Below are 23,809 nucleotides of genomic sequence, written 5' to 3'. Positions count from 1 at the left end.
CAGTTCCCAATAAGTTCAGTATCTATAATGCTAATATGAGTTGATGATGTTAATACACCTCGATCAATAGATAAACCATAAGAATTGTCACGTATTGAGCATGATTTAACAGTAATAGTAACATGATTATTACTAAATTGAATATGTGGACTTGTTTGAAAAATAAATCCATTATTACTATTGTTGTGAAATTGGGTGTCTTGAATTACAATAGTTGATCTTGATTCAACACCTTTAATATTACAATAATATGATCTCTGTGGAAGCATGATGCCATCTGGCACAGGAACAAAGTCAAATCCAACATATGCCACAAATGAAAAAAAAATTCCACCCCCTGAATAAGATAATGATGAATTGGTAATATACAGAGAAAAAAGAGATCCTGTGAATTGATAATGAACACCATAACTCAATGTACTGATGATATTGACGTTATCAAAGATAATTGATATATTATATGAGATACCATGATCCATCCAACACACTATAAAAAAGTAATCAGTAGTCGCAGTAACATTAGTCAGTGTTAATGAGTAATGGTGTAACTCATTGTAACACACTGGAGGTAGGGAATAATGAATGTGTAGGTGTACACTATCAAAAACTGAAGTTGCTATCTTACTATCAAAAACATTGATAAAACCAAAAAAACAATTGACAAACAAACCAGTAATCGTAATATTACTTAAATATTCAAAACCTATGACACATTCTCGGAATGATATGTTACTGAAACTGACATGACTACTGTTACTGATGCTTATTGAATACCAATAATAACTTGAGCAGTAGATAGTAGGAGATTGGTCCAGTCCATGTAGAGTTATATTCTGTACTGAGTCCATTGTGACAGTAAAGTTAATGACACTAGTTCCAATGAAGTAGAAGATGGTGTGATTGTATTGAGACATATTCCCAGCATACACTGATAAAGGATTACAAGGTGACTGAGTAACTGAACTGCAGTCATCAGACACATAATACTGACCAGAGGAGACACTGCAGGAGCTACTGAAGAATAAGAGAAAAACCACTAACAGGAGAGACATAGCTACTGTCTGTACTGACTGACTAGTGTATACTTGCAGGCTGTGAGTGATGACTTATATAGACTACTTGTTCTCCAAATATGGAAATCTGATGCATATTTGTAATAATTGATGGTGTTCATGTCATCTTTACTAATTCTCAATTTATGACTGTAATTTTTTGAAGTTAATTAGCTTTAAAGAAATGCATAACTTAATGTAGTACATTTAACTTCATTTGTATTTGCTGAAATCAATCATTTTTCTATATTTCTCCTACTCCATTTTCTCATCTTGTTTATTACTGTGTATGCATAGTGTAGTTATGTATAATGTGGTTTATAATGTTAGTAAACTAAAACACTTGTTGTGATTCATGTACTAAGTCACCATCATGCATCCAGTTGCAATGTATGTATCCTGACTTTGAAGAGAGGGTGTAGCGAGAGGAGAGTTATAGTGGTTAAAATGATATTCTGCTTTGCTTCAATGATTATGTGGTGGATTATGTGACTGAATCATAAGAACATTCATGTATTAGAAAAATTATGAAAACAGACTTAACAGAGTGGGATTCTCCGGTTTTATCATTTTTGGCAAAATTTGACCAATAATCCTATGATAGTACAGTGGCGACTTTGGCCCAATTATTGAGCAACTTTTAAAATCCATAAAAATTCAATTTTAATTTGCGGAATTATCGAAACTTTTCATAACTGAGAACATGTATAATGTGTATCAGAAAAAAAGAATTATAAATTGAAAGCAGAGAATTCTCACCTTTTCATTTTTGGCCAATAACCCTGTACTAGATTAGTCTCGCTAGCCAGCCCATACTGCCCATTCCCCAGCCTGAGCCTACAGCCTCGGACTGCCTACAGTCACTGTAGCCTACAGTGACTGTAGGCTGGGGAATGGGCTGGCTAGCGAGACTGGTACTAGATCTATCCGCAGTACAGTGGCCCAATTTTTAGCAACTTTAAAATAATTCATAAAGATATTTTGATCAGAATTTTCTATTCAGCATAATTCTATTTCTCTAGACCTTCAATCTGTGAGTGTTGTTCGGTTCAAGCATAGATATTATAGACTACGTAACCATTTTATTTTTGTATCAAAGAAAAATATAAACATGTGCGTATATTATAAGAGCCCAAGTACAGGTGAAATAGCTTGCGGGACTTCACTAGAGACCATTCTTTCCAGCCATGTCAGGCATTTTCGTCCGCCTCTCACTGTCACAGAGACTGTACCTGAATAGTTACATTGATTTGAATGGGATCACGTGATCTGTTTCCAATCCCAGTTACGTAGTCTATAATATCCATAGATTTAATACACAGACCTATGAATATATATATATTCATAGAATATATATATATATATATCAATATATATAGCACAATGATGACATCATTCCTTTGATGTGGTGGGTTCTATATTTTGTATATAGACCTGCCATGCAGAAATGCTGTCATCATTATGCCATATATCATATATAGTATACTAGAACGGTCTCATATACAGAATATAGGACCTTTGGTTTGTGTTCTTGGATGTGATATAGCCCTCGGGCCTACGGCCCTTGGGCTATATCACATCCTCGAACACAAACCTCAGGTCCTATATTTTGTATATGTGACCTACTAGTATACTATATATATAATATACATATATATTGATATATATATGAATATATATCAATACATATGATGAAGAAATCTTTCCACTAGTGGAATAGCATACTTTAATGATTCTAGTTGTTTATAATCATGCTAAAATCAATTTAAAGGTAAATGTCACGAGATACACAACATGCAAGCTCTTTCCATTTACTATTCCATGATTTAAGTAATTTTTGTAGATGCAGAAGGTAGAGAGAGGTCATCATTAACTTCCGCCAGCAGTTCAGCTTCTTTCTTGTTTTATGAGATGCAAGAGAGGCTGGAGAACACTGCACAAAAGAGAAAAAGTTCACCGATGGCCATTTTTATTCATTAATAACTATTAATAAACTGTAATAATAACCATAGCAACGACAACACGGATCATGCACGGAATAAAATTAAAACGGGGAAGTTTCCAATCCCGGTCTGTGTAGTATATTTATGCCCGTGTCTATGGTTCAATTGATCAAGTGGTAGTTGGCAACGTAATAGGGGCGGGCTTAAATTGTATTTTGTAGAATACCACCTCCGTACACTATCGTATAGACCAGTTGGTGCTAAGTATATTCATAGAATTTTAAGTATATTCATTGTGATGCCGTAAATAAAGAAGAATTTTCCTTCCGCCATTTTGGAGTCCTACTTCCAATGGTTGTCTATGGAGCGATCGTGAAAAGAGCTTTTTCTCCAAAAACTGCTGTATTTATTCGATACAGCAGTATTGCTACTGCTTACTGACCATTATCCAGTGTCTAGAGTTGGCTCATGGACTTTAATAAGTGCCACTAGAAGATATAGAAGCAAAGATATTACTTTCTCCCATTCTACTCTTAGTAACTAAGACTCCAAAATGGCGGTAGGAAAATTTTACTTTATTTACGGTATCACGATGAATGTACTCAAAATTCTATGAATATACTTAGCGCCAACTGAGACTATCTATACGTAATGTCTATTGTCTTCCGCGTTGTCTTCTCACAGCCTGGGGAAACATGCTCAGTCGCATGGAACTTGCTCTTCTTGTGAAGTAATAAATTGATTTATAGTTAAGAGAGATTCATTATTTCTTTTTAGGTGCTGAGGAAAGAAAATGCCTCCTTAAAATCAGAGCTAGAAACTTTAAAGTAACTTAAATTATAGTCTGGTCCCGCCTCTTCGTTGCGCGGGGGTGGCGCAGAAGAGTCTGGTGACACTGCTACAGCATTTGTTGCAGCATAGATACAGTATAGAACAGGGATTGGAAACGGCCTGATATCACGTGATCCTTTCCTTAGCATTTCAATGAGACAACAAAAATTGTCAAAACAAGTGTAACTGTGTAAAAAATATTTCTATAATTGATTTCACCACCTTGCAAGTACAGCTTGGTCATTATTAAGACTTATAGAGGTTCTCTTTACCTTATAATGCTTCTAGAGAAGTCTTTAGACAGTATCTCTATGCTCTCTTGCTGTTAGAATGCTCTTAACTTTGTCCCATGTGTAAACCGCCATTTTGTTTGCTGTGGCCACACCCACTCACGTAAAGGAGCGAGCATGGGCAGGTGGTTGCTAAGGCTAACAGAGCACTCACAGGTTGATATATTTCATTATAATAATGAATTCTAAAATGCGCCATAAGGTACCTTTCAATTATGGTCACAATTATTAATAAAACTAAACATATTGTAAATAGAGGATATGCATGCTAAGTATATTCATTGCAAAATAAATGTATTCATTGCATATCGTAATAACTTTCAAGAAAAAAAATTAGTTCGTTGGACGTCAACTTTCCATTGGCAGCAATGGAGAAATGATAGAAAAAGGCTTGGTACCAGGAAACCGCTCTGTATTTCTTGATAGCAATCTTTCAGGTGACTACTAGACCCCATTAGATCCTCAGGATGCTTTCTAAGCTTCCGAGAAAGGCCTCAAGAAGGTAGCAAGGCAAGAAAAGGTGTTTTCCCCCATTGAACTCTTAATAAACTTGACGTCCAACATGGCGGCCAATTTACTGTGTGGGTTGGATATACGGTACTTAAAAGCTATGAATATACTTAGCACGCATATCCTCTATTAAAAGTTTAAAAGTAGTCAGATGTCTTTCTCATTGTTGTGGGCAGTCACAGATTTATTAGGAGAGGTACAGCAGCATCTCCAAGTAACTTATGGTGGGATCATCATCTATTTATCACCAAACTCCCAACAGACAAGAATAAAAAGACTCAGGTTCATCAAATTGTGTCTGTAGTTCAAGTTCCTGTATATCACTTGCTTATCCTTCATTCTATCATTGTTCAAGTTGAGATCTTGGACTTTTATTTGTCCAATTCTGAAACTATGTTTTTTTATTGTTATAATACTCAGTTCTAAAGCAGAAAAGTAGTAAGTATTGTTATTAGGAGGCATATATACAAATCCTACCTTCAAAAGCATAGCATAAAGGCTTAAGCACTGTAAAAAAGATATGGCTGCCTACTTGATCTTAGCATTTGTTGCATGATTATGCAGTCCTTCTCCTTACCTTTGTATATGTATGAAGTTAAGATAGCTTTATACTTTACCTATAATTGTATTAGCCTTTCCTTTGAGTCTTGTACATTGTTCAAAGTCTGTTTCCCACTTCTTCTTGATAGTAGCTACAGCGGCCATTTTATTTTATCCACCTACACGATAACTGCACATGGGTGGTAGTAATGGCGTCAAGTGCTCTTCAAGTGTCCATGTGCTTTGATTTTACTTCTCCTTTTCTATAACTGCGCTCTAGTTGTATCATATATCAAAATACCAGGGTTTTGGAAAGGATCATAATGCAAAAAAACCGCTGTCTGTAGCATTTAAAATAAGAAAGTTATTACATTATGCAGATTTAAAAGTCAAAGTGGCCCTAGTATAGGTGTGTTATGGGTTAAAAATAGACATCCAGAGATATTCTTCAGAAAAGTCTCGAGAAGGTCATCTGTCTAATGACTTTTTAAGATTTGAGTAGTCCCCATTCTAGGAAAACTTTGGCTGCATAAAGCTATCTTTCGAAGGTATTCTATAAACTGCGGGTACTCTTTGCAATAGATCCATTCTCGTATGATTTGAGATCTTTTCTCCCTCTAGCTTCTACATTGATGACACAACAGCTATTATGATGAGATGTCTAGATTGATGTGACTATTATCCAATGTACTGAGTGTTTTTAATCTTAATTTTCTCTTAAGCTGTGTTTTATTGAGGACATCAAGAATAGGTCGGACCTACGGTGGAATTTCTCCCTCTGGCAACTTCACTATGACTAATAACAAAAATCTGTGGCATTAGTATTATTCCCTAGAAATCTACAATGAAGTGACTATTTTTGTCCTGTGGATATTTGGAAAGCTGTTTCTACAGTGAAGAATACTGCCGTTTATTGATTATTTTTGATAAACTTGCTATGCATGCAACTTTTATTTGATTCCAACTATTAGTTTTTACATTATAGAATTGTTATCAAGTGTCAGTGATACTGCTGCGTCAAGAAATATGAAATAAACAGAGTTTGTAATTTTAACATCTATAGGGCAGCCATTTTGAATCAAATTAACCCGTCACGAGCATCAATCATTAATTATCCGAGTGTTCCCAATCCCTGTATACTGTATCTATGGTTGCAGAAAGGAATACAATAATTAGTAGTTATTAAAACATTCTGTCACACAATAACTTTCTTTTTGAGGCTTTTCCTGATAAGTAAGCCTCCTTGAATGAGGAGAGTGGCATTAGTAAAAGGTAAGAAGAAATCTATCAAAGTTCTAGTTAATTCAAGAACAGTATATGCGGGAGTGAAAACAGAAAATCGGTATACTTTTCAGCCAAGTTTAACACGAGAATTCTTCATATTCTTCTGTTACTTCCCCTACAGTTACTTTCTGTTCCTTTTCCAGCATTTATCGTATCTACAGCAGGTTTGTCAGTCATACTTGCAGCCATTTTGAATAGGTCACATGACAAAGTTTCTTCCACGTGAGTGCAGCAATCTGATTGGGACGCTCAATCCTGTGCTTAGTGCCACAAATTCTGTAGCAGTGTCACCAGACTCTTCTGCGCCACCTCCGCACAATGAAGAGATGGGAGGAGACTACTTAAATTATTAATTACTAGACGAATGTAAAACATTAAAGGGGCGAGCCTAAGCAAGCTATAGATTATGTGCTGTGTGAGCTACATGTTTGAGCTAGCAAAGCAATTGCACATGCTCTAAATTCAGTATCTTGTAGTCATCTTGCTTAAATTAAAGTTATCTTGCTTATAGTTAGAAGCAGTCACTGAACAAATCATGTTGGAAGATTGTATATCTGCTTTGTTAACCTAGGCTTGCTCCTAGAGAAGAAATATCACCTAGAATAGATCTCATGATGCATGCAGCTAGCAGTACAGTGCATGCAGTTTTCTCACTTACATTCACCTTAGCAGAATCCTTTATACCAAGGAAAAGACTGTATATCTGCTTTCCTAACTTTTATTCTTGCTAGAGAAGTTTCAGACAGCAGTTTAGCCTTATCTAGCTGACCGTTTCCTGCAAAATAAGCTCAGACTTGCTTATAGCTGCCATTTTATCATTGTAACCACACCCGCTTTTAATGTAGATTAGGCTATTTAACTTTAATAATAGTTAGATGGTCTGCCCATACAAACAAACAAACAAACGCTTTTTCGCCTCAGTGGGGTGAGCTCAGGCTCGCCCCAATAATTTTAATTGAGGCGAGCAAAAGTGAGCCCCACTAAGGCGAGAAAACATCTGTACGGGCAATATGATCGTCTAACTATTATTAAAGTTAATAGCTTAATCTTCATTGAAAGCGGGTGTGGACCGTGGTCATAATTAATAAAATGGTGGCTAGCAGCAAGTCTGAGCTTATTTGCAGCAAATGATCAACAAGACAAGACTAAACCGATGTTCAAAGACTTCTGTAGCAGCAAGAAAGGTTGGGACAGCAGATATACAATCTTTTCATTGATACAAAGGACTCTGATAAGCTGAATGCTGCAATGGAGAAAGCTGCATGCAAATGATTTCTGCTGCTGAGTCATCTCTAGCAGCAAGGGAGGTTAGCAAAGCAGAAGTACAAACTTCTTCAAAATACAAATTGTTTAGTGACTGCTTCTAACTATCTTCAATGCTATAATTGCTGCAGAGATTCTTAAGTCATGTTACATTTTAAAGCAAGATGACTAGAGTCTACTGTATTTTAGCCATGTACAGTTGCTTAGCTTGCTCATAAAAATTATACAGTACAAAGGCTTGCTTTTGCTCGCCCCTTTAATGTTCTACATTCGTCTAGTATTTTTATTTGTAGGGTTGTGCACTTAGTTAATAAAGGAGATGTCAGTTGAGAATTTTAGTGAGAGACGAGTCAATTTATTAAAAGCTCACATACTCCAGCTGGAGCGACAGGTAGGCCCCTCCTATTTTTGGATCATGTGACCTCAGTACAGTTATTAATATTGTCTGATGCTCTTGAGGGCCAGGTTCAATTGCTATCTGATCTTCAAGTTTACGGGGAGGCACTGGAATATAAGATAAAGTATGTTTAAGGAATTCATGTAGTGGAAGCACATGTATTGTTTTAGTGCTTTAATTGGGGCGAGCATGAGCAAAACCCACTTTAATCTGTCTAGGTCTATTTTTGTTACCTCTTGATCATGAACGACTTATAACTCAGGGTACTGTTGTTAATTTGGACTACACAGACAAAATTAATTTGAGGGTGTGGTCACAATGGGGCAATCTAAAGTATCTCTAAAGGCTAAAGAACTTGATAGCAGTTTGATCTACATGTATGACCCCTCTATATTTGTCCTCTCATTGATAGATTTAAGATTGTGAGAAGAGCTTGATTAGAAGTTTAGTTTCATTTCTTAAGCCAGGTTTACACTTGCAATAAATTAAATGTAAATGAACACAAAATTGAAGTTGGACCAATTTTACGTCAACTTCAATGCGTTTTTGCATTAAAAGGTCAAATTGTCCATGCACTTTTGACCATTTCAAAAGTTAGGATTGTACTTAAAGTGGCTGAGTGTAGCACCTAAAGCAACATGGGTTGATGTGATTAATGGACCATTCTTGTCTCTCTCTGGATTATTGGACTCGCCACACTTGCGTAGGTGGGTACTAAGCAGTTGGGTTGTCATTCTGTCCACACAGTTTAATTGATTTGTAAAAAATTATCTTTTTGTCTGAGCAGTCTAGAGCTATATTTCTTCTAGCAACAGATAAAGTTGCTTTCTTTCATCTAGTTATGCTTTTGTAGCATCCCATGACACCAAAGCCTAGGAACTGTTAAACCAGGAGATCTCTCTCCAAGTGAGAGCTCGTGTTTCACTCTACAGGGCCGAGATTTGCTTCAGAGGTAGAAAATCCCATCTAACGAAAAACAAAAAGAACGATTTTGTCCCAACTTCATTGTTTGTGAGTTACAGTTGCTCAAAGTTTGTGAATTAGCCTCTTTGAAAGTTTTTCAGGCGGTAGTAGGGAAAGCAGGAGCAACCAAACTCTTTCAGTCTCTTTTAAATATCTAAGGCCTGGCCTACACGACTACGTTTTAAAGTAAAACGGATATATTTTTAGTCGGATAAGGGTCTCGTTTACACTAAAACACAAGAAAACGCATATCAAATCCGAACAAAAGAAAAACGAATACCAAAACAGATAAGTCTATAAACAAATGATAAAGTCCAATAACTTGAAAACGCAGCTGCTGGATTAGTCAGTGTAAACACCTGAAAACAGTAATAGCAAAAACATGCAGATTAGGCTAGCGTCGTCGTGTAAACGAGGCCTTAGACAATTTTTTGTGCCAACTCTTTTTTTGAATAGAGCTTCAGATGCTAAAATAAATTTCAGCTTTTCTTCTTTCTCCTACCCATGTGCCATGATTTAGTTAGTTTTTGACCACACCCTCAGCTTATTTTAATTATCATAACTATGCAGTCAATAATAATAACATTTTTCAAATTACTTAAAATATCACAGTACAAGTAACACATATCACTCCAGGTGAATTCCAGCGGGCAAGTCCATTGCATCATAGTGCTTCATTTTGGTTGTGTTAGTTGGTGTGTTTTCTCTGTTCAGACCCAGCCATGAGGACAGGGTCTGAATATGCATGCAGGTAGACTAAGAGCTGGATTGATTTATTTATTTTAAAGGAGTACGGACATGGAAGTGCATGCATGCTATGGCTTCACATGCACAAGCAAGAATACGGACCAATAAAGGGTGTGGCATTGCGAGCCATGTGATACAATGGATTCTGGATTTTAAATTGTAAGTGTCTCCACAGTGATTCCTTTTCATACATACACTTACTGAAAGATTTCTAGCCATATGATGCTCAGCACCAAGCCTGAAGTATTAGCGTTTTTAAGTACACTCGCTAAAATTAAGTGTTGCAATTAATACCCACCCTAAGGTAGTGCCAATATAGTGCATACATGTATAATGCTAATGCTACTACATGTACATTAATTGTATTACAATATGTACATTTATGAGTAATTTGTTAATGGCAAATAGCATTCTTTGTTTAATTTATTTTTTTAGAAATAAAAAGCCAATTGCTGAAGATGCAACACGTTTGAGAAACTTGAGTTAAATCAAAAGTAAAAACCTTCTATCTCTCTCCTATTCCCCCCCCCCTCTCTCTCTCTCAAGGTTTATGTCCCAGAGAAGATGTTGCTCTACCTTTAGTGTATACTGGTGGATTATCAAAGCCACTCACAATATTGGACTCTTTATCTAACAAAGATAATATATCACTTAGAGAAATAGTGAGTACTGATGAGTACATGTGCCAATGTATTGTGTGCTTACTGGGAAAGAATTTAGTGATACATGTACATGTACTTATGTTGTGTGGAAAGTTTGAATGGATTCCGATTAAAATTGGATTTTTTATGAACATTTTAAGCTACAGTGTATTCAAAAATTGAGCCAATTTTTTCAAAAATTAAAAGATGAAAATCCTTCATTTTTATAATTTTATTTGATACATATACAATTTTTTATGTTGTTTAGAAAGTTTGAATGAATTCCGATCAAAATTGAATTTTCTAAGAATTTTTAAAGTTACTCAAAAATCGGACCAAAGTCCCTGTACTGTAGTACAGGGTTATTGGCCAAATTTTGCCAAAAATTAAAAAGTGAGAATTCTCTGTTTTTATGACTTTATCTGATACATACATGTACATGTATATGTTCTTATGTTGTGTAGAAAGTTTGAGCTGATTCCAATCAAAATTAATTTTTACGAATGTAAAAAATTAAATTTTTTACATTTGTAAAAAAATTTTAAAAAATTTTGTCATTTTTGCCAACTGAATTTTGTCAAAAATGACAAGGTGAGAATCCCCATTTTTATTGCATTTTTTGATGCATATACATGTACCGTAAATCCTTAAATAGAAGCTGCATTCGAATAAACGCCGGGGTAGCAATAGAATTAAACTATAAATACGCAACACTACCCTGGGAGTGACTCAGTAGTCTAGTGGATAATGCCTGAAGTTCCACAAGTCAGAAGCATGAGGTTATGGGTTTGAATCCCGCTCTGGGCTGAAGTTTTTTTATTTTTTGTATATTTTTTCAAGATCCAAATACCATTTTAGGAAATAGACGCCCGGGTTTTTATTTAAGGAAATACGGTACTTATGTTGTGTGTAGGAAGTTTGAGCTTATTCTGATCAAAATTGGATTTTTTATAAATTTTTAAAATTTTTCAAAAAAGCTGGTCAAAACTGGCTAGGAGAGAATTTTCCATTATTTTATAACACATGTACATGTATGTTTTTGAACCAAACACTATGCCAAAACTCTGTTGGAAAGAGTCCCATAATCCTACCAAATTCAAAAGTAACTAATGACTATTATTTATTTTTAAATCCAGAGTTGGATGGAGAGTGAATTATCAAAGCTACATAACCAGTTACAAAGGCTTCATACCTCCCTCTCTTTATTACTAAAGTGTACTCCAGTACTACCTACTCTAAAGGAGGTTGATCCTCTTTATAAACTGCTGGACCACTCAAGCATTGAAGTGTCTGGTACAATGGATCTGTCATCAACTGTATCTCAAGAACTAATGACCCTATCACTAGCTATACCTGGGGTGAGTAGAGAGAGGGAGGGAGAGAGAGAGTGGAGGAGAGAAGGGGGAGAAGGAAAGAGGGAGAGTTAATTGTTTTAGAGTGGTCTTGTGGTTGTATTGCTGATGAATGTGGGGGTTTATGTGATCAGGTGGGCCATGCTTTGAATTTTTCTTGTTTGTACTTGTACTTGAACAAATTGGAATTCTAGGAAGATATGTACCTGTACATGTACTTTTCATGCATTGACTTGGAGTGAACAGGTGGACCATGTCTTAAATTTTTCTTGATACATGCCTGTAGTTGAACAGTAGTAGTTATAGTAGTAGTAGTTGTTGTTGTAGTAGTTTTTCTCAGAATTTTCAGATGTGTACTTGTACAAATCAGTTCTAGGAAGAGCAAGTTCATGTGCATTGATTTGTAATTTTTGTAGCAAACTCCACACAAGTTGACTAATGAGTGCATTACTGACACTGAAATGGCTAAAAAGGAATTATCTTCAGCTAAAGACAAGAAAATAACAAAGGTATACAGTAACAATAATAATAACAACAACAGCAACAACAATAATAAATAAATTATCATTGATAGCACAATTCTATAGGTAATAGTTAATACATGGGGCGGCATGTTCTATCTGATTTATCCGCACGAGCTTCTGGTCGAGTCGCTAAAATAGCGCACGAGGCCGAAGGCCGAGTGCACTATTTTAGCGACGAGACCGGAAGCGAGTGCGGATAAATCAGATAGCACACGACGCCACATGTATTAATTGTTTTAGTATATAGTTCCAGCAAAGATTGCACGTGCTCTGCTATCACTGATATCACACTGCTGCACATTAAATAAATGAGTGTGCTATTTATAATATCACACTGCAGTATTGGTGGGAGTGTTCTGTGGGTTTTATCACAACTGTTAGGCCTTTGATCTTTGCTGCAACTATACATTAAACATTATTAGAGACAATACTAAGAACACTTGAAATAATAGAATCAAGACAAGCTGACCAGGTATACTGCAGTATGTGTATTATGATGGATTGCTCATCTCTATTTCTTTTAATGATAAGTTGAAGGCTCAAGAGGCAGAAATAATCAGACAGAAAGAGAGCATGGAAGATTATGTGAAGTACATTGAAGAATTGTTTCTTAGCATTAAGTAAGTGTATCGGATAATGTATCAGTTTGGTATGCATGTACTATAGTAGTGGGAGTAGTAGCTAATATTAATGAGTACATGTATGTGTTTTTATTTTGTAGGACAAGTCATAAAGAGTTCATGAGGGATTTATATCATAAGATTGACTTCCCATTAAAAGGTTTGCTGATAGAGTACTCTTTATATGCTATTGATTCATGTATACTTCTAATGTGTATAGTCGGTTTCATTTGAGTTGCCACAGGAAGTAAATCAATGTTTGCATCATAAAACGTCATTCCTAGCCACACCCAAAATGGTGGCAGAGTGCAAGTAAACTCTTTTATGGAGCGTTTCTTCACCTCTAAAACCTTTTATTGTCTGTTTTATCCTTGCTTTGGATACCACTGCCTTTAGTTATTACTGGCTAGACCTTCTTTCTGTTATAAAACTGACAAAGACCTCGGATACGGAAGATAGCAACCTAGGTTGAGTCTAATGAAGAATAACGGCGATCAAGAAGGCTGTAGACAGGTATAGCAGCTGTTTGCCAGTAGTATAGACTGCTAGTTGAATGCCTGCTTCTTTAGAGGACCTTATCTGTCTGTTTTTATTTTATAAAATAAAAAACATTAATTTTGTTAAAATAATAACAAGATGCAAATGATATTCACGAGTGTGATGTAAGCTTGAACGTAATGATTCATCATGGCGGCTCCCTTTGAACTAGAGCGGAAGAACCCATTCAGAACCTTCCAGAGTACCTAGAGACTCAAAAATTGCTACAGATTTTCGGAAGAACCCGTTATGCAACTATACTAAGTTTCAGGTTGCTAGCATTAGTAATAAAAAAGTTATAAGGGGTGGTGCTTGGGCAACTCAACTGAAACCGACTATATAGCCTATTGCTATAAACCTCATTTATAGATTCACATTGATCTTGAAATAGAGTTAAGTTTTATTCAGCATTTTGTGTGAATCAAAAGATCAGCACTTCATTAAAAGTTGTCTTTATGCTGGCCCAGAGTGTCATAATATATTTTGAACTACTTTTATTAAGCCTTTTCCTCTCTCTCTTCAGATCTTACAGCTCATTATTATCATTTAAAGGCCAGCAACAGTTCATTGGAGATATTAGAATCATATATTTATGAAGTGAGAGATAATCAGTCTGATTAGCTATTTCTCCTCCTCTTTCTGTAAACCATAATCCTGATCAAATAGTTAAATGACTTTTGTAGACAGTTAAAGCAAATATCAGAGAAAGACTCAGAGTCATTATTAGGTGAGTATTAGTCTTAACTACGAGCTATGTGCCCTTACTGTTTACTGTATTGGATGTGCATAATTAATATCTTATTGTGTATCTTGATACAGGTGTATTCAGTGAAATGTCATCACAAAGTACAAAGATGAATTAAATCTCATATCACTTCTAAATTAAAATTAAATGATTATTATTAATTGTATATGCACATACAAAAGACTTTAAATGAGAATTTAAAAAATTAATTTTGAGGAATACTTTAATAATTATGGTCACTGCTTTAATAGCCAAAACTATATTAACTAATAATAATAATAAATTATAGATAATTAGCAAAGGATTAAAACAAGTCAACAACTGATCCACGACTATTACTGAGTCTAACTTCAGTAGAAGTGGGTACAATTTCTCTCATTTGTTGATCAACAGATTTGTAGGATTCATCTTTATCTTGCTTCTTGAACAACTTCTTAGTTAGAGCATCATTACATTTTATATGTGATAACTGCAGGTAAAGATGATAAACAACAATCAAAATGAAACTAAGTATAAAAACAGATAGACAAGTATTGTACCAGATCAATATTTTATTCTCATTAGTAAAGGCTATAGATAAAGAAGCCATGATGCACAAGTTTAAGAGAAACCAAAATTCAATGACATTGTTTAATTTCTTTTTGTACACACCACCAAAAATAAAACTAAGGGAGAGGATAAGAGCTGCTACTGCCAATAGCAAGACACGTGATTCATTCTGCAAAAAGGTGACAATTAAAAGTAGTGGTATCCTAGTCACTAGCAGTAGACCAGGCCAGAACCGATACTGATCTTTCATTGGACCACTATAAGCATCAATAATAGGCTTGAAACGACTCCAGCTCTTAAACAGCTTAAAATGTGACAAATACTTCTCAAGTACTGGATGACATAAAAGGAACAGTGTGTATGGTATGACAAAGAAAACAGACACCAATAGTGCAAACCCAAATAGTCCAGCATGCTTCCCTTTAGCATATTCAACATCAGGATCCTCATACCATAAACTAACTGATCTTACTGACTCATCATTTGTACAGTGAAGAGTTACCTCACGCTTGTGTAGTACAATAACAATAGTACGCACTATTTTAGTGTATGAGAGAAAAATAAGTGTTGATAGAACAGGAACAACATGAGACCCCATCAGTCTTGATATCTTACCATATCTCTTACACAATTGTATAATGATAATGATAATGATCCACAGGTAGAGAGGGAAAGCAAACTGGAGCCATTGTTTAGCATAACTGTCCATACCATTGTAAAAACATATCTCAAACCCAAAGTCTAAGTTAATCCATGATATCACTTGACTCAAGACTGGTAATGCTCCTTTCCTTGAAAAGACTGGCTCGTATAACTTGACAATGTTAGCATAGAACAATAGACCATTGAGTGTACCCACTGATACTGTTAAATTGAGAGCAATGAGTAGAACCACAAGTAGTACACCCATCACTGCAAACAGAGCAATCCAAGCTATCATCATGTAATTATTATGACACTGTCCACACTTGTTTGATCCCATTAGTAGACTGTATCCCTCTTTACATGATCCACACATTCTCTGTACTCTATTATCCACACATTGAGTATCAGTGTCATTCAACTGAAAGGTAACAGGATTAGGAGAACAATAGAGGAGGCAATCCTCATTGATAATGCATGCATTAGGATTGGTTTCATTAGCATTGAAAGGTGTACTGATACCATATGTTCCAATCCACAGTAGACCATTGTGTGTAATGTTTTGACTGTCTACATCACATGTCACATTCTCTCTTGAAACACTGCAATCACAAGCACCTGAACTGTTTACACTGAAACCAATGGGACACTCATTAAGAATGAAATGTGATTGAACTTTGTAAGGATAGTTTATGACCTCTATCATGATTTCATGTCTGGTGTATGTTAGTTTATCTGGTATGTATTCTATCAATGAACAATCATCAGTGATGTAGGCATATGCCATTGATACTTGATCAATTTTTATTAATACTGTTCCATCTCTTGGGGTAAACACACCTGTATTTGAAGTGGATACAAACAAAGTGACATTATATTGAAGAGGTTGACCTGAAAATACTTGTTGCTCATATTGTTCATGATTTTGTGACGTCCCATTGCTGTCAGGATCACAAAAAAAGAATCTAACTGGATTGCTTGATACATTAACCTTAGAGTTTGTCATGTTGAAATAATTGAATGAAAAGATAAACCCATATATATCATTTCCAGCTACTCCAGCAGTATTATTCTTTAATGTAAGAGGAATGGAGTTCGAGCCTTGTATAAATTGAAAGTCACTGTTCCCATCAATATGCATTCCTCCTCCTTTATAAGTTGCATGATTATCAATAAACTCCAAATTAGCTGATGGTGATAGGGCCACAACAGATGAACCATTTATTGCCATTCCTCCTCCAACTACTCCAGTATTATTCTTAAATACTAATCTATTTTCTACAGTTACTATAGAGGATTTAATCTCCAGTCCTGTTGATAGACTATTTGTAACAGTAATGTTATTTAAAAGAGAATGACACCTTATTATCTCATTTCTCCAGTTCCCAATAAGTTCAGTATCTATAATGCTAATATGAGTTGATGATGTTAATACACCTCGATCAATAGATAAACCATAAGAATTGTCACGTATTGAGCATGATTTAACAGTAATAGCAACATGATTATTACTAAATTGAATATGTGGACTTGTTTGAAAAATAAATCCATTATTACTATTGTTATGAAATTGGGTGTCTTGAATTACAATAGTTGATCGTGATTCAACACCTTTAATATTACAATAATATAATTTCAGTGGAAGCATGATGCCATCTGGCACAACAAAGTCAAGTCCAACATATGCCACAAATGAAAAAAAAATTCCACCCCCTGAATAAGATAATGATGAATTGGTAATATACAGAAAAGAAAGAGATTCTGTGAAATCATAATAAACACCATAACTTGATGTATTGATAATATTGACATCATCAAAAATAACTGATATATTATATGAGGTACCATGATCCATCCAAAACTTTATAAAAGAGTAATCATTAGTCGCAGTAACTGTAACATTAGTCAGTGTTAATGAGTAATGGTGTAACTCATTGTAACACACTGGAGGTAGGAAATAATGAATATGTAGATGTACATTATCAAAAACTGAAGTTGCTATCTTACTATCAAAAACATTGGTAAAATAAAAAAAACAATTGACAAACAAACCAGTAATCATAATATTACTTAAATATTCAAAACCTATGACACATTCTTGGAATGATATGTTACTGAAACTGACATGACTACTGTTACTGATGCTTATAGAATACCAATAATAACTTGAGCAGTTAATAGTAGGAGACTGTTCCAGTCCATGTAGAGTTATACTCTGTACTGAGTCCATTGTGACAGTAAAGTTAATGACACTAGTTCCAATGAAGTAGAAGATGGTGTTATTGTATTGAGACATATTCCCAGCATACACTGATAAAGGATTACAAGGTGACTGAGTAACTGAACTGCAGTTATCAGACACATAATACTGACCAGAGGAGACACTGCAGGAGCTACTGAAGAATAAGAGAACAACCACTAACAGGAGAGACATAGCTACTGTCTGTACTGACTGACTAGTGTATACTTGCAGGCTGTGAGTGATGACTTATATGGACTATAGTTGTTCTCCAAATATGGAAATCTGATGCATAGTTGTGATGATTAGATTTAATCTAATTAGTACAATACAACTATTTACTATATTAGATACAAGTCCTTCTTTTTAGTCTAAATTTAATAGATGGTATTTATAATCATGTATACTAATTCTTTAATTTATGATCTAACACAATTCTTTAAAAAGAATATGAGATAATTAAAGAAATATTAATTGACATGATAATAGTCTCATACTTGTAGTGCAGCTATTGCTTTGTCAGTATCTGCTTCACTCAATCAGTTTGCCTTAGTCTATATCTCTCCTACTCCATTCTCTCATCTTTACTATGGACTGCATGGTAATCATACTTACATGATAAGTCATTATGTGTACAATCACAGACATACTCTATCATTATATGACTGTACATTGAATAAATACTCTACTGGTATATGGCAATGGTTAGTCATGAGTGAGGGACAGTGAGACTCTAGAGGAGAGTACTGAGACTACCATAGTTGATGACAATCTGCTCAGTTTGCTGACTAGTTTGCTCAGCTTTGCTTCATTACAGATGAATGTAGTGGATAATGAAGTTATGTGATTGAATCATAAGAACATTCATATGTATTAGAAAAATTATGAAAACAGACTTAACAGAGCAGTTTTGTCACTGTTTTTGGCAAAATTTGACCAATAACCCTATGATAGTACCACTTTGCCCAATTATTGAGCACTGAACTTTAAAAATTCATAAAAATTCAGTTTTGATTTGAATTATTGAAAGTTTTTATACAGCATAAGAACATGTATATATATATATATATATATATATATATAATTATATATATATATATATATGCGTATCAGAAAAAGAAATATAGTAAAACTTGAAAGAAAAGAATTCACACCTTTTCATTTTTGGCCTACTACCGTAGATCTATTAGTACAGTGACCCAATTTTTAGCAACTTTAAATATTCATAAAAATGATCCAATTATTTAGAAATTTTTATTCAGCATAATAATTCTATTTTCTCTAGCTCTTCCACTGTTGTTGTTCGGTTGGTATGGCAATTACGTAATACTAATAGGGGCGGGGCCGCGGGGCTTAAATTGCATTTTGTGAACCTCCGTACACTATCGTATACGTAACATCTTCTCACAGGATACATGCTCAGTCACATGGAACTTGCTCTTCTTGTGAAGTAAATGGTTTTATAGCTAAGAGAGACTCTTTATTTCTTTTTAGGTGTTGAAGAAAGAAAATGCTTCCTTAAAATCAGAGCTAAAAACTTTAAAGTAGTTTGTATAATATTTATTATTTTGAATATTTTTAATTTTAGGCCCCACGGTGGACTACACTCAGTTAATAAGGAGACATCAGTTGAGAATTTAATTTTCAGTGAAAGACGAGTCAATTTATTAAAAGCTCACGTACTCCAGCTAAAGAGACAGGTAGGCCCCTCCTACTTTAGATCATGTGAGCTCATTACAGTTATTAATATTATCTAATGCTCTTGAGGGCCAGGTTCAATTGCTATCTGATCTTCAGGTTTACGGGGAAGCACTGGAATATAAGATAAAGTATGTTTAAGGAATTCATACAGTGGAAGTACATGTACATGTACATGTATTATTATTGTGCTTTAATGAGGAAGTGGTTATTGATTGCAATTTTCCAATTACTGACTGATTTACATGCTCAATAATGTACATGTACTGTATATCCTCCAATAAAGACCGGGTTAGCAATAAAATAGCAATACTTCCTTAAGCTTCTTGAAGTCATTTGCTTGATGTCCCCGGTTGGAATCTCACTGTTGGCTCAAATTTTATTAAAAATTTTTTTTGAGGTCCAAATGTCATTTTAAGAAATAGACACCTGGGCTTTTATTTAAGGAAATATCAAATACAGTACATCTGCCGTATGGTTGGTAATTTTTGTGGGGAATTAATTTTTGTTAATTTCGTGGTTCATTTTTGTCCATGAAATTTTAACCCATACCACCCACACATTAAAAACTAATTAACGGGTCATGCAGAGCTTTAACTACTGTTTCCAAGTGAGTGGAGGAGCCAGAGTCTTTGTCTATTACTCCATATTCCACTATAAGCCATGTGTTGGAAGCTAGTGCTGTAGAATTCAAGTGAAAAGAAGTCTGCTAACTGCCAGCCATGAATATTTGTACCCATGAAAATTAGCTTTTAAGGAAATTTTTGGAGAAAATGGGAAATATTGGGCCCTTAAAAATTACCAACCATACATTATATTAAAGAATTATTATTAAAGAAGAAGGTGCGGTATAAAAGGCAGTGCCCTGGGCATGGTGGTTTTTGTTTTTTACATGTCTAAAAATGTCTGCCCTGGATGGTGTTGTAGATATTTCTTTAAAGAAATACGCAAGAAGAGAGGGTTTTTGGTACCAAATGGAGCTGAATTTTGCTCACGATGAAGATAAGGATCATTTTATAGCTAGGCTTGATTGAGTTAAGGGCTCTTTAGCTACTAAGAGGAGACGGCCTGTTGACAACATGGAACTGCTATGTCACTTGCTCGATCTAGTTGAGGAGGATTTTGAGGTTGAGTCACATGAAACAAGTAGTTCTTCTGCTATGCTGAATACCTCAGGTAGTTATAATGTGTTTAAAATTAAATGATTAGTGATGATATTAAATAAGGTATATACACTGGTGATAGGGATGAAGAGCAGCCATTGTTTGTGTGTCAGGGATCTGCTTTTGAGGATTTGGTTTTGGGTATGACACGTTGGTATACGTGTGGCATGATCAACCAAAAGATGATCAGTTACAGACAGGTATCTTAGAGTATTATTTCATAATTTATTTTTATTGTTATTATTGTTCTAGTTCGGTCACGTGATTCGTGCTGAGTTTCAATGTCAGTCGTGCAATTGAAAGGAATTGTGGGCCAGCTCAAGTTTATTAGGCAGTAGATACCTAATTAATCAGAAATAAGTATAAAGTGTAATGCAAAGTAATGGCATTAATATTACTTTAGGCTCATACATGCATTTACTTGTGCTGGAATACTTCCATCACAATACTACCATTTCTGTAGATTGGCATCTCTTGGTACAGTTGGGAAGAGGTACACTGATTCAGGTAGTTTTAGTTTTGAGCTTCATTGTAGCACTGTAAATGTGTTTATTATAGTATATAAGTCAAAGGGAGATATAGCTGCTATTGAAAGTTGTGCCGAAGCATCAATGATGGAGGCAATTGATGAAATACAAAGTCAACCTCGGAATATGAGACTAATGGAGAGGTACAGTATATTAATAATAGTACATCATTATTATTATTAATTCATAGTGGGTCATTACTGATGCTAGGCATGACTCAACAGCTAATGCCTACCATACAACTGTCCCATGTCTTTCTGGAAGGTACATGTACTTATATCTGTAATGTATTTTACTTCACTTTGTACATCAATTATTTAGTATCCACAAGATTGTCAGCTGTGTGACACTTTCCAGAAAAGAACACACCTGCGCTCAGACAAGGGAGCTGCCTGTACAAAGGAAATGTTGCCATTAGTAATGTCAAAAGGTAATGAAAGATGTGAATGAATTTTTTAATCAAATCTGGAAATAGGATTGAATGTTATAGAGGTTGCTCACGATAATTCACTACCTGTTACATCATATGTGTGTATATTGTTGAGGAGTTAAGCTGAAAAACTCTCATGACACATGGCATGGTAAGTAGTTATACTTTTGTCTTCTTTCTATATGTTTGTAGGGACTAAGAATGTAGCAAAAGCAATGACATCTATAGCAACAGGAGCAAAGAAAAGGGCAGGTATAACTTGGTATCTAGTACTGTCAGATAAGAGTAAGGGACAATGGAAAACATGATTACATGTACATGTGTCGTAGGAAAGAGTACAAAGACACATCTGTACTACAGTATGAAGAACTGCAATAAGTCTCCAGAGAATCTACGGGACTCAATCACAAATATTGTGGATCATTGTCAAGTTAGATGTTTTTAGTATTAGTATGTTGATGTATGTATGTGATAGGGTAATCACTCCAACTGCAATCAGTCACGTACAATGTAGCTGTACATGTCCTGGGTATGCATTATCAAAGAAGCTAATAACTGACCCCAATCCACTGCTTGGTCTGCCAGTCATAGGACGGGGACAAGGACAAAGACCAAGGGGTCTTGTACTGGAACCACTAGCCAAAGATGATGGCTGACTGCTGCTGGTAGTGGTTCATTGTGTAGTGGTGAGTACTACATCTTCACCACTAGCTTGTATAGCCTGCCTGACAGCATCATTGACAGCCTGTGTTAGGCTGTCAGACAGATCTTCAGAATATATAATTTGAATCTTGAGAAAAAACATTTATGAAATTTGATAATAATTTTTTGACTTCAAGTGAACTACTGTATAACTCTTCATTTTGGTGGCACTTTATTTTGGCAATTTTGCTGTAAAATTGTAATTGGCGGTTTTTAATTTGGCGATTTTTGTGTACATGTGCATTACTGAGCATGCGCATTAATGATTGGCGGTTTTAATATTGGCGATTCTGCTTGCAAACCGCCAATCGCCAAAATAAAACTCCACCAAATTAAAATGTTATACGGTATACTGTTTAGCTTGTGGCCATGCTGTCTACATGTGCTTGTAGGTTTATAGCCTCGCCTTTACAACTTTTCATGTTATTATGATGTGTTGTGCTACTGATTGAACCATGATAACAGCCATGCCATTGTGGTAGTCATTTTGTAACTTTCAAATGTCAAAATGTGGCCACCATATTGTGCCCAGGGCACCTCCTTTTATACTATGATTGACAGAAGCGATTTCATGACGTTATGTCAATAGTTTCATAGTGCACCTTCTTGTTTAAAGCAAAAATTGTTACATGTACATGTACATGTTTATGTGCTTATAATGCTAATGCAACTACATGTACATTAATTGTAATACAATATGTGCATTTATGAGTAATTTTTAATTGCAAATAACATTCTTTGTTTAATTTATTTTTTAGAAATAAAGAGCCAATTGCTGAAGATGTAACACGTTTGAGAAAGTTGAATCAAAGGCTTAAAAAAGTAAAAACCTTCTACCTCTGTCCTATCTCTCTCTCTCTCTCTCTCAAGGTTTCATGTCCCATAGAAGATGTTGCTCTACCTTTAGTGTATACTGGTGGATTATCAAAGCCACTCACAATGTTGGACTCTTTATCTAACAAAGATAATATATCACTTAGAGAAATAGTGAGTACTGATGAGTACATGTGCCAATGTATTGTGTGCCAAATTTTTTCAAAAATTAAAAGATGAAAATTCTTCATTTTTATAATTTTATTTGATATATGTGACCATAATTGACAAAAGGTACCTTATGGCGGATTTTAAAATTCATCATTAAAATGAAAAATATCATCCTGTGTGTCCTCTAATGGACAGGCATTGTTTCTAAAAGTTACATAGGAACTTTTTGCACCCTTTGGAGTAATTTTATGATAAATGAAGCTCAGGAAGTTGGATTTTTTTGGCTATAAAGTCAAAATTCACTACCCGCCATAAGGTACCTTTTGTCAATTATGGTCACATATATACAATTTCTTATGTTGTGTAGAAAGTTTGAATGAATTCCGATCAAAATTGGATTTTCTGACAATTTTTTAAGTTACTCAAAAACTGGACTAAAGTCCCTGTACTATAATAGTACAGGGTTATTGGCCAAATTTTGCCAAAAATGAAGTGAGAATTCTTTGTTTTTTTATGATTATATTTGATACACATACATGTTCTTATGTTGTGTAGAAAGTTTGAGCTGATTCTAATCAAAATTAGATTTTCTAAAAATTTTTAAAGTTACTCAAAAATTGGGCCAAAGTCCCTGTA

General features: G+C 35.0%; 2 protein-coding genes and 1 long non-coding RNA gene across 6 annotated transcripts in view; all 3 read left to right on the top strand.

Moving 5' to 3' along the window:
- LOC109581937 (uncharacterized) overlaps positions 1–14,497 on the top strand; it is a 19,754-nt gene extending 5,257 nt beyond the window's left edge. For 2 of the 4 annotated variants that reach the window (XM_019996444.1, XM_019996441.1), the window contains 5 exons: positions 12,869–12,957; positions 13,059–13,117; positions 14,018–14,091; positions 14,161–14,221; positions 14,314–14,497. In XM_019996444.1, coding sequence (XP_019852003.1) covers positions 12,869–12,957; positions 13,059–13,117; positions 14,018–14,091; positions 14,161–14,221; positions 14,314–14,357 — 327 coding nt within the window. In that variant the 3' untranslated portion in view covers positions 14,358–14,497. The remainder of the gene's footprint in view (positions 1–12,868; positions 12,958–13,058; positions 13,118–14,017; positions 14,092–14,160; positions 14,222–14,313) is intronic. The other 2 variants (XM_019996442.1, XM_019996443.1) reach the window with 2 other exon arrangements.
- LOC109581940 (uncharacterized) lies at positions 4,701–6,154 on the top strand. Its single transcript, XR_002184824.1, has 2 exons — positions 4,701–5,714; positions 5,788–6,154. It is a non-coding gene; the product is annotated as an uncharacterized LOC109581940 (long non-coding RNA).
- Positions 14,498–19,038: 4,541 nt separating the features above from the next.
- LOC109581938 (uncharacterized) overlaps positions 19,039–23,809 on the top strand; it is a 7,599-nt gene continuing 2,828 nt past the window's right edge. Inside the window, exons 1-6 of the mRNA XM_019996445.1 lie at positions 19,039–19,119; positions 19,164–19,213; positions 19,258–19,369; positions 19,410–19,498; positions 22,948–23,011; positions 23,060–23,176. Of these exons, the coding sequence (XP_019852004.1) occupies positions 23,129–23,176 (48 nt within the window). The 5' untranslated portion in view covers positions 19,039–19,119; positions 19,164–19,213; positions 19,258–19,369; ... (1 more) ...; positions 22,948–23,011; positions 23,060–23,128. The remainder of the gene's footprint in view (positions 19,120–19,163; positions 19,214–19,257; positions 19,370–19,409; positions 19,499–22,947; positions 23,012–23,059; positions 23,177–23,809) is intronic.

The sequence above is a fragment of the Amphimedon queenslandica genome, unplaced genomic scaffold (genome assembly GCF_000090795.2).
Source record: "Amphimedon queenslandica unplaced genomic scaffold, v1.1 AMPQUscaffold_13410, whole genome shotgun sequence".
NCBI lineage: Eukaryota > Metazoa > Porifera > Demospongiae > Haplosclerida > Niphatidae > Amphimedon > Amphimedon queenslandica.
Note: the sequence above shows the minus strand (reverse complement) of the source record. Positions and strands in the feature narration are given on the sequence as shown.